Here is a 14,223-nt window from a genome sequence, read left to right as displayed (position 1 = left end):
ATATTATTTTTAAGGTTTTTATTGTGAATTGAGTGAAAGTTTACAGGGCAGATCATCAGTTTTACATTCAACAAATCATATACTTAGTACTTTGTTTCACTACAATGAATGATTATATAATCTCCATGTACCATCAGTTAACAGTATTTCAACACTCAGGCATATATAACCACCCAAGGGCACATTCTGCAAGTCTGCCTCCTGGCCGCCAGCTCTTAGTCCCCCTCTTTTCATGAATCTAGAGTCCTAAGCTGCTCCCTCTCTCCATGTCCCCATCTCTGCCTCCATCCCTGGTGTTACTACGTCTCTGGATAAGGTCCCATATTCCACTTGTGCTCTTCTCCCTTGATGGTCCTAGGGTCTTCTGTAAGATTAACTACTCCCCCATTTTTGTTACAAAACTTCTATTACAATTGTGACAGGTGCAAATAATCATGATAACAATTACTCACTACTGAATCATTAAGAATCTTATCCCGTCTCTTTTCACCAGACCCATCTAGACAAGATGAAAACTATTCAGAGGGACTCTATCTTCCCCCAAACACTCTTAAACTAAACTCCATCTTGCAGACTTGTAAGCTAGTCTCTTCGCACCTTTATCGCCCCCTCATTTTATGTAGCCAATGTCTAAGACTCCTTCCCTCTCTGTTGGTATTTTGAGTTACTACCTCCGAGTATAGGTCAATTTCATCAAATTGTAGCAATTTACCCTTGTTTCCTTTATCAAAAATTGTTGTTTTTTTTTTTTTTTAATCTTCCTCTAGTCAAGTTCATATTATCAAGCCATCGAGGTCCAATAGATACTATCTGCAAATTTAGGTGTTCTTGTGTGTCTCCACTCACTTCATATCAGATGGATGCTTCACTCTCAGCTCTAGTCCCCTTGGCTATGTCCTTGTCCAAGGGCTCAGGTGTCCCCAAGTCTCACCACACTTGGGACCAACCAGCCCTTCTTCTTCTGTCTCTCATCTCCAGGACGACAGGAGACTATGCACCGTGGTCAAATTTGGCCCATATCTTTATTGCTATCTTTCCCCCTCTTGCACTCACCAGTAGACCAATGTGGTCGACAGCACGGTTACATGCCAGCTCATGTGTTCCCTTTGAGTTTCAGTCTTAGAAGGGAGTTTGTCCTGAAGGGACTTGGTTGCTTGCCTTGATGATGGCTTCCTGGTGAACAACTTGCTTATTGTAGTAGCCAATAATATTGCTATTATTGTTTTGGGTTTTTTCTGCTGATCTTTCTATGAAGATATATCTTCTGTTGCTCCAGCTGTTCCAGGCTGGTCTACTTGTCCTTTCTAGTGGGAATGTCCCACCTCAGAAAGTTCTAGATGGGGCTCAAGATTCCATCTAAGGTCCTATACAGTACATAGGCTCCACACGAGACCTATTTCACTGGACAAGTTCTAGAACCCCTTTTAGGTATTCTAGGTATTAGTTATAGGCTGAAGATGGGCTTATAAGCTTTTTGTACTCGTGTTTCTTGATATCCTTTCTATCCCACTCAAGTGTCTATTTTATAATAATAGGCAAGGGAAACCAACATTCAAAAGACAGTCAAGTATCTTAGTATTCTTTCCCCTCTTCAGACTATGCCTTGATCCCTATATCACAGAGCCCTGTTGTTCCAAGGTTGAGCATGCATCACTATTTACCTCTGTCTCATTTAGACCATGCAAATCTGTAGCAGTGTTTCCCTATCTACCTTGTTCTTCCACCCCTCCCCACTTCTTGTGTATTGGTCTGGCATACTTTTTGCAGATATTTTCTCAGCGTGTTATTTTCTTTTTCAAGATTTTTATGATGTAAGTGGTTTTGAATTTATGTCATAGACCTAGTTATTTTCTTTGTGCCTTCCCTACCTTGTTTTTATGCTTAGTTGTTGCTAGCTCTGTCAGATCGGTTTCAATTCATACCAACCCTCTGCACAAGCACTGCCCGGTCCTGTGCCATCCTTATAATCATTATGTCCCATTGTTGCTGCCACTTTATCAATTCATCTTGTTGGGCTTCCTCTTTTTCTACAACCCTCCACTTTACCAAACATGATGTCCTTTTCCTGGGACTGTTCCCTCCTGATAACATGTCCAAAGCATGGCAAATTCTTACCAACTTTGCATTCCGGCTGTACTTCCAAGACAGATTTGTTTCTTCTTGTGGCAGTACATGGTACTTTCAATATTCTTCTCCAACCTCATAATTCAAATGTTCCTATGGTCTTCCTTATTCACTGTTCAACTTTCAAATGCATATGAAAGAACCATAGCTTGGGTCAGGTGCATCCTCAAACTGACCTCTTTGCTCTTGAACACATTAATGAGGTCTTTTGCAACAGATTTGCTTAATACATCATTTGATTTCTTAACTGATTCTTTCATGAGTGTTGGCTGTGGATGCAAGCAAAGTGAAGTCTTTGACAACTTCGGTATTTCTGTTTTATCATGGTTTTATTTATTGGTTCAGTGTGAGAATTTTCATTTTCTTTACACTGAGGTACAACCCATACTGAAGGCAGTACTCTTTGATCTCCATCAGTAAATATTTGAAGTCCTCTTGGTTTTTAGCAAGCAAAGTTGTGTCATTTTATTAATAAATCTTCTTCAGATTATGACGCCATATCATTCATATAATCCAGATTTCTCAGATTCGTTGCTCAGAATACAGTTTGAATAAGTATGGTGAAAGGATACAACCCTGGAACACACCTTTCCTGATTTTAAGCCATTCAGTATCTCCTTGCTCTGTTATAACAAGTACCCATTCTTTGTAATGTTAGTCATAGTTTGTTATGATGCACAAAACTGAATGCCTTTGCATAGTCAATGAAGCACATGTAAACATTTTTCTGATAGTCTCTGCTTTCAGTAAAGATCCATCTTACATCAGCAGTGATATTCCTTGTTCTAAGTCCTCTTTTGAATCTCTGAATTTCTGACGATTCCCTTTCAATGTAATGCTGCAACCATTTTAGAAATATCTTCAGATTTTTACTTGTATGTGATATCAATGATATTGTTCAATGATTTCCACATTCCAATGGTTCACCTTTTTTTGGAATGGACACAAATATGGATCTTTTCCTTTCAGTTGACCAGGTAGCTATTTTACAAATTTCTTGCACAGATGAGTGAGAGCCTTCAGTACTCCTTCAGTTTGTTGAAACATTTCAGTTGGTATTTTGTCAATTTCTGGAGCCTTATTTCTCACCAATGCCTTTAGTGAAACTTGGACTGTCTAGGTTTTTGTGCTTAGGAAGTGTTTTTCTCTTGTCTTAAAATTGAAACAAGGTTTTAAAAATTCTGTTCTATGACATTTCCTTCCTTATATCTAATTATGTTAATTCATTCCAAATTTGTTTTGGTACAATAGTAAAGTGAAGAACTGACTTCACTTATTCAAAATCATTAATGTATAGTCTCTACTAACACCTGTACTTAATATAAGCTTTCTCAGAGGCAGTAAGGATTCTTTGTGCTGCAATTAACAGTTGACCCTTCCTGTATCTTGGGCTGCGTGGCTCACTTGGGAATTCCCCCATAGGCCCATAAACAGCAGACTAGTTGGTGTTTGTTCTGAGGTAATAGGCCTATGCAGTTTTCCAAAATAACCGGTATTTTTTCCCTCTTTATCCTTTGAAAGGATACAGCCTGCACACGGTGTTTCTTCCAGTTGCAGCAGCAGTTCTTCAGGAAACATGAAGACACACATCTCCTTTTCAGAATCCAGGTTTACCAACACCCAGAATTCAAGCATGAACCTAGTTCAAATCTGCTGCTGCCCTCCACCAGCACAGGGAACCCCTGACTCACGATGCGGTTCTGTTCTGATGACTCCATGAGAATAAATCAGTTCTAAGTCAAAGCTCGCTCTTCTTAAGTTTTCATTATGACTGCCTTTATTATCAGTATCTTTTAGTCTTTGTGGGATGGAAGCAGTACACATACACTTACAGATACATTTTAACATCGTATGTAGTAAACAACCCCCCAGATGGTCCTAAGTTCAGCATTGTAAATAGGGACCACCTGTACTCCTTTTTAATCAGTATAATTAAAACCGTATGAGGACAATTTGAGTGGTGCAATGGTTTGCACTGGTAACCAAAAGATTGGTGGTTAGTTTTTGATGTTCTGCTTTTCTAAAGATTATAGCCAAGAAAACCCTATGAAGCAGTTTGACTCTGTAACCCAGGGGGTGGCCATGAGTCAGAATTGACTCAATAGCACACAACAACTGCCAACTACATCAGTTAAAGAGAGAATGAATTAGCAACTTAGTACTGCACTACTAAGGAGGCTTTAGAACACATTAAAACACGACATTTTAGGTCTACCAACAACCAAGAGCATGTAGATATGAGTCAGCAATAAAATCTACCAACATTAAAGCCAGAAGAAACACACCTAAGTGAGCTCAGGGACCTCATTTATAAGCTCTGCAACAGTTATCTATTGGGAGATATGTAAACAACTGAAAGCAGTACATAAATTTAAGTTTACCTTAAGTAAATATAATTTACAACAAGCTAGAAAAACACAAAAATGCTTTTACCTTTTAAAGCACTGTCATTGGCACCAAAGAAAATTGTAACTGTTATAGGGTTGTCCAAACTGTTTCCTTTCCTGATTAATCTTGGAAGAATAATTTTGGCCCATCTGGTATTGTAACCCGAAAATCCACGATTCAGAACATCACATTTTCTGAAATGAAAAATTTTTAAGATCAGCAGTAGGCAAAGAACGATGTATTACCTTATTTAGCCAATCTTTAGTGAGGGCGTGCTCTCTAGGCACGGGATCTGTGCTAGGGTCCCACAGCTGTGAAACAGCCCAGGTTTCACTTTGATAAAAGCAAGAAAATGCTTGGAGCATGCCATTCTTCCTTAAGTAGTTCATGTATATAGGTAAACACATCTTACTTCCAAATGACAGAGGCTATGAATCATTTTGTAAAAAGGGGCTATGATTCAGTCTGCAAAGGGGCTATGATTTTATGCATGGAACAGTTTTTGAAGTGAAATTTATGACAAGCAGATATTAATCTGGGCTAGTATCTTATGTCGAAAGTCACTAATAAACTGAAACTCAAATGCAATAATGGTTTCACTACCATCATCCCACAGCCATCAAGTCAACTGTGACTCTCAGCAGCTCTATAGGGCACAGTAGAACTGCCAATGTGGGCTTCTGAGACTGTAAATCTTCATGGGGGCAAATAGTCTTATCTTTCTCCCACAGAGCAGCGCATGGGTTTAAACTGCTGACTTGCAGTTAGCAGCCCAATTGTTTAGGACAAATGCATGGAGTATTTTGAAGGCATTTCATTTTGTTTAAATTAAATAATTTTAGTATAATAATTAGTTTTGTTTCAGTTTAAGCCAGTTTGGCATGTTACTTAGCTCCCTACATATAAAGTTATCATAACAAAAGTTCATGATTAAGTTTGATAACACATTCTGGTAGTGTAGTGGTTACGAATCAGGCTGCCATCCTCAGGGTCAGCAGTTCGAAACTACCAGCTGTTCCGCAGGAGAAAGATGAGGCTTTCTGCTCCAGTAAAGATTTACAGCCTATATACAGTTGCTAGGAGTTGGAACCAACTCCATGGTATATAACAAAAATTCAATACCAGAACACTGGTATGGCACCATAGGATAAACATTGGACTTTCAACTGCAAGGTTTACAGTTCAAACCCACTAGTTGCTCTCAAAAACCCTACACAGGATCACATGGTGTTAGTGGTTTTGTGCCGTGGAGTTGGTTCCGAGGCTGTAAATCTTTACAGGAGCAGAACGCCTCATCTTTCTCCTGCAGAACAGCTGGTAGTTTCAAACTGCTGACCTTAAGGTTCGCAGTCCGATTCGTAACCACTACACTACCAGAGCTCCTTCAGAACTAACTCAATGGCACAAAAGAACACAACACCAAGCAACTCTGCAGGAGAACAATGTGGTGGACTTTGCTTCCCTGAGAATTACAGCACTGGAAACCCTGAGACAGTTCTACTCTGTCCGGTAGGGTAACTATGAGGCAAAATCAACTAAAAGGGAACAAGCTTACCACACTGGCAATTATATTCAAACTCTACTGTGGCTCATTGAGTCCATTCAGACTGAGAGGAACCCTATAGGACAGGGTTTCTGAAACTATAAATCTTTACGGGAACGGTTATGTTCTCCCATGGAGTGGTTGGTGGGTTTGAACTGCTGATCTTGTTCTTAACCCACTAAGCCACCAAGGTTCCTTATCAGTTACATCAGAGGTATGCAATTATCATTTGGTAAAATTATATGATCTGGGATTTGCTCCAAAATAATCCATGGCAAGAGGTTGGGCAAATGGGTTAATTACATTACTTTATTTGCTTTTGAAGATTTTTGAAGTTGTCCATAATAAAATGTTTTAAAAATCAAACTTTGTGTTCATTTTATGGTTAGCAAATTGATGTAGTTCATTCTGGTGTGTGGTTCAAATTCCCAAATACAAGAGTGCTTCAAAAAGCTTGTGGAAAAATTCCATTATCTTTCAGTTCTATATTCTCACAAACTTTTGAAGCCTCCTCATAGGATTTAGGTTGGGCTAGGTTGGGCAGGACTGGGTTCAAATTCGAGCTCTGCCATTTCCTAACTGCAGGGCCCTCCCTACAGTCTTCAATATAGTTCAGTGATTAGATGGCCTACGTAAAACACATCTGCACGCATCAGCTGCATGGACTTAGAAAAAACAAACTACTTAAGCTCCCTTGGCCTTAATTTCCTTATCTGTAAAATGGGAACTCTTGATACTTTGTAATAGGTTGTCTTAAAGATAAGAAATAATATTTGCAATACAAAGGGCTTCAACATGTTTGTGGGAAAATTCCAGTATGTTTTCATTCCATTTTCCCACAAACTTTTTAAAGGCCCCTGGTATAAATAAGTAGGCAGAAATGCTAGAGCACCAATGAGTGACTGTGGAGACGATAATGCCAGGCAGCTGATCCCAAAGAGAGCAGCAGGAGGAGGGACTCATTTTTATGACACTACTCAGAAAGCTCAGGTAGCATTTCATAAGTCTTGGGAACGTACAAAAGCTCAACTACATTTATTCCTTAGTAAAAATCTTAGTGTTTTTATGTGAATGATTACATAAAGCTGACTAGCCATTTTTAAAAGTTCAATCACTTACAATGATAAGATGAAATCCACTAGACTTCTGATAGGATGAGTCTATCTTACATCAGTTTGTTGGGTTAGTCAGTCTGTGGCAAAACAGCTTCATCCTTAGTCTGGTGTAGCAGTAAAACCACAAGGTACTAGAGTCAGATTGCTTGGGCTCAAACCTCACTCTGTCCTTGGCTAGCCATTTACTGTTTGAAACTGTATAATTTACCCTCTTTCTCTTTTCTTGAGATACAATTACACTTTCTATCAAATGCTCAAGTATCAATCCAAAACTTTTCTCACCTGACCAGCTTGTCTGCCAGTGATGCTCCCCATCCACCCTGCTGAAAAGAAAACTGAAGAAAAGCCCATTACTACTTATCCACATAAGTAAAACATTTTAATGAAGGGAATTTTAATTACCAATTCTTGTTTTCTCTTTACACTTCTTGACCATCCTTTGATTTACTGAGGGGAGCTCTCATTTTACGGATTATCATAGCTACACTTTAGTAGCACTCTGGAAATAAGCAGTATATATTTTTTCTATATAAATTGAATTTGAATGACTCATTTACATTTTACTGAGACTTTTAGGTGTGGTACTGTAGGATCAGCACTGGACTGTGAACCACAACGTCAGCGGTTAAACCTACCACCTGCTCCTTGGAAACCCTAAACAGGGTTGTTATGAGTTGGAACCACTTGATAGCACTTAACAAATTAGTGTCAAGGAGCCCTGATGGTGGAGAAGTAATGTGCTTGGCAGTTAACAGAAAGGTCAGTGATTTGAAGGGTGCCCAGCAGGCACTCAAAGAGAAAAGATGTAGCAGTAAATCTTCCTTAAAGATCACAGTTCTGGAAACCTGATGGGGCAGTTCTACCCTGTCTTATAGGGTCAGTGAGCACTGGACTGGACTGGACTGGACTGCAATGAGTTTGTTTTTAGTTTGGCATTGTTAGTCAGGAGCCCCTTGGGTGGTGCAAACAGTTAAGCACTCAACTACTAGCCAAAAAGTTGGTGGTTGGAACCACACAGAGGCACCTTGGAAGGGAGATCGGGTGATCTGCTTCTCCCCAGTCACAACTTGGAAAGTTCTGCGGAGTAGTTCTAGTGTGGTGCTATAGGATAAGCACTGGATTGCTAACTGGAAGGTCAACAGTTCAAACCCACCAGCATGCATACGGTTGCCAAGCTGGAGTCAACTAATACCAGATACCACCACCACAATGTTAGTTATTCTTATCTAGAAAAAAACTACTTTAAAAAATCAATGTGTAAGCGACAAAACCTACATATGTGTTCAGTGAGATAATGAAGACCTGTGTCCATACATGAAAGGATAATTAGAAAATAGATGGTTTACTATTATAAAATTCAATTCACTTGGAATTTGGAAGGTCTTTTACTTCTCCAAATGCTAAAGTTAATGACAGCAATTACTTACAAAGTCATATTGCTTCAGGAAGTCATACCTGAAATGTTACAAAATTTTACTCCCTCTCAGAACATGTAGGAGTCCTGATGTGGCGTTGTGGGTTAATGCGCCAGACTGTAAAGCCGTTTGAACTGCAAGGTCGGTGGTTTAAGCTCACCAGCTGCTCCTTGGAAACCCTATACAGGGTCGCTACGGGTCGGGATCCACTCGACGGCACTTCGCAACAACAGAACATTTATCTCCTACAACTTTTTCTTACAAGTGAGCTGAAATGATCTTGAATAAAAAGATTACCTTTTTCCACTTTATTTTTGAAAGCATTTTATTTTCCTGACTTAAAAAGTGTTCCCCTAGCAGAAGCACTACGGTGACTTCTGCAGTGAGGGTGCAGACTGGAGAAAGCAGGCAGGAAGTGACTCAGCCACCACGGGCTGTGCATTTGGCCCCCTTGGATGAACTTCCGGGGTTGATGGAGCATGATGATCAGCTCAGTGTGCGGCAGACAACAAACAAGCTCGGTTCCTGTCTGAGGACGACTAAGCCACATTTTTTTTGGAAAAGAGCAGTTACTGGCGACAGTAAAATGAAAGCAGAGCACCTCAATTTGTACAAAACAAACAATTCAAACTCACTGCCATCAAGTAATTCAGACTGTGACCCACAGGACAGAATAGAACGGTCCCTTAAGGTTTGCGAGGCTGTTTAAGTCTGTATGTACACGAGCAGAAAAACCTCATTTCTACTGTGGAGTGGCTGTGGTGAGTTTGAACCAAGACCTTGCGGATGGTAGTCCATCTCCTGTCACCAGGTCCTCACAGAATCCCTACGGGAAATGACGCAGAACGGAAAGGGCAACGGAATTCAGGCTGAGCTCAGCCTGTCATTAGGGCATGACCTGGACAAGTATCCACCCTTCCCTAGACCTGTTATCTGTAAAACAGCGACAGAGCTACGAAGCTAAATGGAAACGCATATGAACGTATTGCGTAAACCTCGAACATATCATTGTCCCTTAAGATAGTAACTAAGAACCACTGTCGGGATATTACTAAAGAAAGAACGCCTTCATTGGCATCATTAACAGGAAGGTGGAAGCATTACAAAAAAGACCTCAGGTGGAAAAGCGGGGCATTATGGAGAAAGCTGGCCTTGAGAATCTTAAAACAGCCTACTGGACTTAGTGGGGAGACATTGGGGCAGTAAAGCGAGTCAAGAGCTTGTGACAACAGACCAGGCCGGGAGCGTTCGCGGCGCCCAAAGAAACCGAGGGCACCGAGAACGCAGGCCACTTGAGAGTTAAGGGATTTGATGGGAGAGTGGCACCAGGTCAGACCAGGAAACCGGGCCGGCGGTACCTGGGTGATGGAGTCTCCAAATAGTAACACGCGAGGCCAACGCAGTGAACTCCCACAGCTCACGGCTTCACACACCGCCATGGCTGAGGTCGCGGGAGGCGGGGCGAGGCCGGATATCCGGGCGAGTGCCCCCGCCCGCGCTCTACCACTAGAATCCTTGTCTTCCGAGTGCAGTAAGCTGGTTCCGTTGGTGGCCAGCAAGAGGGAGTGCTAGTCGTTTTTAAGATGAGCGATAGCTCGCAAGTAGTAGCGGCTTTGCGCTCTTGGGGAAAGACACAAGACGTTGCCTGAAAGTGTGGGTGTAGCAGGACGCTTGGAAGGAGACCTCTTTCACGGGGAGTCAGACCACGAGTCTAGAATGTTGCTCTGGGCCGCCGGCACCTTCACCACGGAGAGAGAGCACCACTGAGGACCTCAGTTCAGCAGCTTACCTACTTGCTCCTCTTGCCACAGTGTCATCTGCTAGTTTCCCCAGTTGAAAACTTACCGTGAAAGCAAAGTGCAGCCATCGAATCCAAAATCACACATGGCCTGAAGCGGTTTCTAAAAAACAAAAAACAACAAAAAATAAACGGTTTAGATGTTTCACCAAGTGGCAATAATATGACTTGTGGCAGAGTTGTTCAAAGAAATTCCTTAATCACGCCTTAAAATTGATGTTATTTATTGAACATTTTGATCTGTGGAATGAGGTGTGAAGACCAGGATAAAACAGATCAGAAGTCCTAAAACAACTGAACTAAAGATTAAAATCAGAGGGGTAAGAGGAGCAGCAGTGAGTTTTATAAAGATTGAGATACCTTTCTGTGGCTTGAATTATTGCAGCTGGTGTGCAGGTGGGATGTTGCAGAGCATCACCCAAACTAGAGTCTGGTATTACCAGGGTTCATGTTAAAATCATCTGGAGAGCTTTAAAAATACCTAAAGGTTGCTGCAGACCAACAATTTCTGTTGGTAGGTGTTGTAAAATGCCTTCCAGTTGTTTCTACTCAGTGATCCTATAGAGGGTTTCCAACGAGTGACTGGTGGGTTTGAACCACTTATGTTGGGGTCAGCCGTCCCGTGATTATTTTGCAGTGCCACACCAGGACTCCATCAGCAATTTCTTAATACTCCCCAGGTGGGCCAAGTTACGGTGTTTGGACATTAGTTCTGTCATGAAGGAGACACTGAAGGATTTTAAGCAGGATTTTAGACTTGAGTCAGATTTGTGTTTTTTTAGAAATCAAGTATGAAAGAAGGGAGATTACTGCGGGAATTTAGAGTGACTTGAACTTAGAAGGCGGCAGTGGAGATGAAGACAGATTCAAGCAATTTGGCAAGTGCCAGAAGAGAAAAAAACCGAGAAAGTGGGTTTACAACTTGATGTGATAATTTAAAAATTCATATTTAGAATATGGATATGACTATGTGTTTTCTTTCCTTAAAAAGTACAGTAAGGTAAACTCAGTTGATATGAACAGATCTGAAAGGTTTCAATGAGATACACATGCCTGGAAATAGATTCAGTAAAGTTCTAAAATAATGGGTAATATACTTAATAACCAAAGCAACCCAAACCCATTGCTATTGAGTATATTTCCACCTGCATAGGGTTTCCAAGGCTGTAAACCTTTACTGGAGCAGGTGTCCTCAGCTTTCTCCCAGGGAGTGGCTGGTGGATCTGATGGCAGTTAGCAAAGTCTAGTGCTTATCCTCTAGCACCACCTGAGCTCCTTAGCTCTAGAATGAGTAAATTTATTGGTAGTTTAGCAGTAGCCAAGTGGTTGGAATAAAAGCTATTTAATGTCAAAAGAGGGGCCACTGGTGTTTCAGTGGTAGAATTCTAGCCTCCCATGCAGGAGACTTTCTATTCCAGGTCTGATTTTATGTGTAGCCACCACCTGTAGAGACTTTTGTGTTGCTGTATACTGAACAGGTTTCACTGGAGCTTCCAGACTGTCATAGATTAGGAAGAAAGGCCTGGCAACCTACTCCCAGGTGGTGGTGGAGAAGCAGCCAGTGAAAACCTTATGAATCACAGCAGTTTGATTTTATTGTCCATGAGGTTGCAGTGAGTTGCGGACTGAATCCATGGAAACTTAACAGCAACTGTGTCAATAGTAAATAGACTACCCCAGAGAAACAAATGCATTTTAGTAACAGAAATACAGTCACCCATTTAAAAAAAAGTTTTAATGTATACAGAGATATAAGGTTATCAGTGAACTGGGGTAAGGGCCTCATAAAGTCTTTGTGCAGCCAGTTCCACCATTTCTCGGAGGGATTCATCATCTTCACTTCCTTCTTCACATTCTACAGTCTGAAAGCAAAAGCAAAAATATGCCATTCAACTTAAAGAGTCTAGAATTATTAAATAGAAGACCAATTATGAAAAAACATTTCCTGTAAGGAGAGAAATCATTATGGTTATGTGCTGTGAAGTTGGTTCCAACTCAAAGCAAAACCTGTATAGGGTTTCCAAGGCTGTCAATCTTTACGGGAGCAGAAAGCCACATCTTTCTCCCAAGGAACGGCTGACATTGAGGTTAGCAGCCCAACTGGTAACCACTACGCTTCCAGAGCTCTGGTCATAGTAGGGCTGAATATCACGACCTAGCCTAGCTGCACTGCATACTTGTGAGAAGACTACCTTGCTGACAGCCCTTACTAAGAAATAGACTGAGCATAATAGCTAGGTCTAATTAAAGATTCATGTTTTTGTGGAAAAAAATAAAGTCCACTGAACTACATTTACTTGAAAACCCATTATGATCCAGTTACTCTAAGGAACACAAATTACTTAGCAAGTAATGGATATAATCATCTACTCAACACTTTGTATTAAATTTGATGTAAACTCACTAATCATTATTATCTACTTGATTCTTACAACTCAACTACAAAAAGGTTGTTGTTAGGTGCCATTGAGTCGCTACTGACTCTTAGCGACCATATGTACAACAGAAAGAAACACTGCCCAGTCCTGGGCCAACCTCACAATTGTTGCCACGCTTGAGCCCACTGATGCTGCCACTTTGCCAATCATCTTGTTGGGGGTCTTCCTCTTTTTCTCTGACCTTCCACCTTACCAAACATAATATACTTTTCCAGCGAGTGGTCCCTCCTGACAATATGTCTGAAGTGTGAGGCACGAAGTTTGGCCATCCTGGCCTCCAAGGAGTACTCTGGCTGCACCTCTTCCAACACAGATCTATTGGTTCTTTGGGCAGCCCATGGCACTTTCAATATTCTCCTCCAACACCATAACTCAAAAGCATCAATTCTTTTATGGTCTTCATTATTCACTGTCCAGCTTTCACATGCATATGAAGTTATTGAAAATACCATGGCTTGGGTCAGGCACACCTTAGTCCTCAAGCTGACACCTTTGCTCTTCAACATTTTAAAAAAGGTCTTGTGCAGCAGATTTGCCTAATGCAATATGTCTTCTGATTTCTTGACTTCTGCCTTCATGAGTGCTGATGGTTGATTCAAGAAGAATTAAGTCCTTGACAATTTCAATCTTTTCTCATTGTTTATTAGTCCAGTAGTGAGGATTTTTTTTTTTTTTACATCAAGATGCAATCCATACCGAAGGCTGTGCTCTTTGATCTTCATCAGTTAAGTATTTTCAGTCCTCTTCACTTTCAGCAAGCAAGGTTGTAGCATCTGCATATCACAGGTTGTTAATGAGTCTTCCTCCAATCCTGTTTTTCTTCATAGAACCCAGCTTCTCGGACTATGTGCTTAGTGTACAGGTTGGATAAATATGGTGAAAGGACACAACCTTGTCGCACACCTTTCTTAATTTTTTTTTCCAAAAGAAAATGTAATTTATTAAATTTAATTTAAGAAACACTCAATATACAATATGACTTTTTGTCTGGGATCTAACCCTAGGATATAACTGTTGCTAGTGTGGCGCTGTGGGTTAATGCGCCAGACTGCAAAGCCGTTTGAACTGCAAGGTCGACAGTTCGAGCTCACTAGCTGCTCCTTGGAAACCCTTACACAGGGTAGCTATGGGTCAGAACCGACTCGATTGCACTTAACAACAACAACAACAAGTGTTTAGCAAAGCTCACATTTAGTACAATAAGTTACTTTACTAATGAAAAATATAAGAACAAAGTGAATTCAAAGATTTTCTTTACAAAGACATTTTAAAGTTTTTCCTATTTAAGCTGATAACTAACACAATAAAGGCAGATATGGTCATCTACCTGGCTAATTATATACAGCACTTATATCTTTTAGTCAACAAGTATATTATTAAATGACAAAGCACACTCAATACA

At 40.7% G+C, this 14,223-nt stretch overlaps 2 protein-coding genes across 2 annotated transcripts in view; both read right to left on the bottom strand.

Annotated features, from left to right (window-relative positions):
• IAH1 (isoamyl acetate-hydrolyzing esterase 1 homolog (S. cerevisiae)) overlaps window positions 1-10,050 on the bottom strand; it is a 17,499-nt gene extending 7,449 nt beyond the window's left edge. The window contains exons 1-3 of the mRNA XM_006863984.1: window positions 9,944-10,050; window positions 7,453-7,505; window positions 4,558-4,706 (exon numbers count right to left, since the gene is read on the bottom strand). Coding sequence (XP_006864046.1) covers window positions 4,558-4,706; window positions 7,453-7,505; window positions 9,944-10,024 — 283 coding nt within the window. The 5' untranslated portion in view covers window positions 10,025-10,050. The remainder of the gene's footprint in view (window positions 1-4,557; window positions 4,707-7,452; window positions 7,506-9,943) is intronic.
• Window positions 10,051-12,046: 1,996 nt separating this feature from the next.
• The window catches only part of CPSF3 (cleavage and polyadenylation specific factor 3, 73kDa), a 64,844-nt gene continuing 62,667 nt past the window's right edge, over window positions 12,047-14,223 (bottom strand). The window contains exon 18 of the mRNA XM_006863983.1: window positions 12,047-12,245. Within this exon, the coding sequence (XP_006864045.1) occupies window positions 12,144-12,245 (102 nt within the window). The 3' untranslated portion in view covers window positions 12,047-12,143. The remainder of the gene's footprint in view (window positions 12,246-14,223) is intronic.

The sequence above is a fragment of the Chrysochloris asiatica genome, unplaced genomic scaffold (genome assembly GCF_000296735.1).
Source record: "Chrysochloris asiatica unplaced genomic scaffold, ChrAsi1.0 scaffold00058, whole genome shotgun sequence".
Classification (NCBI taxonomy): Eukaryota; Metazoa; Chordata; class Mammalia; order Afrosoricida; family Chrysochloridae; genus Chrysochloris; species Chrysochloris asiatica.
The sequence above is the reverse complement of the archived record's forward strand: the minus strand, read 5'-3'. Positions and strand labels throughout refer to the sequence as shown.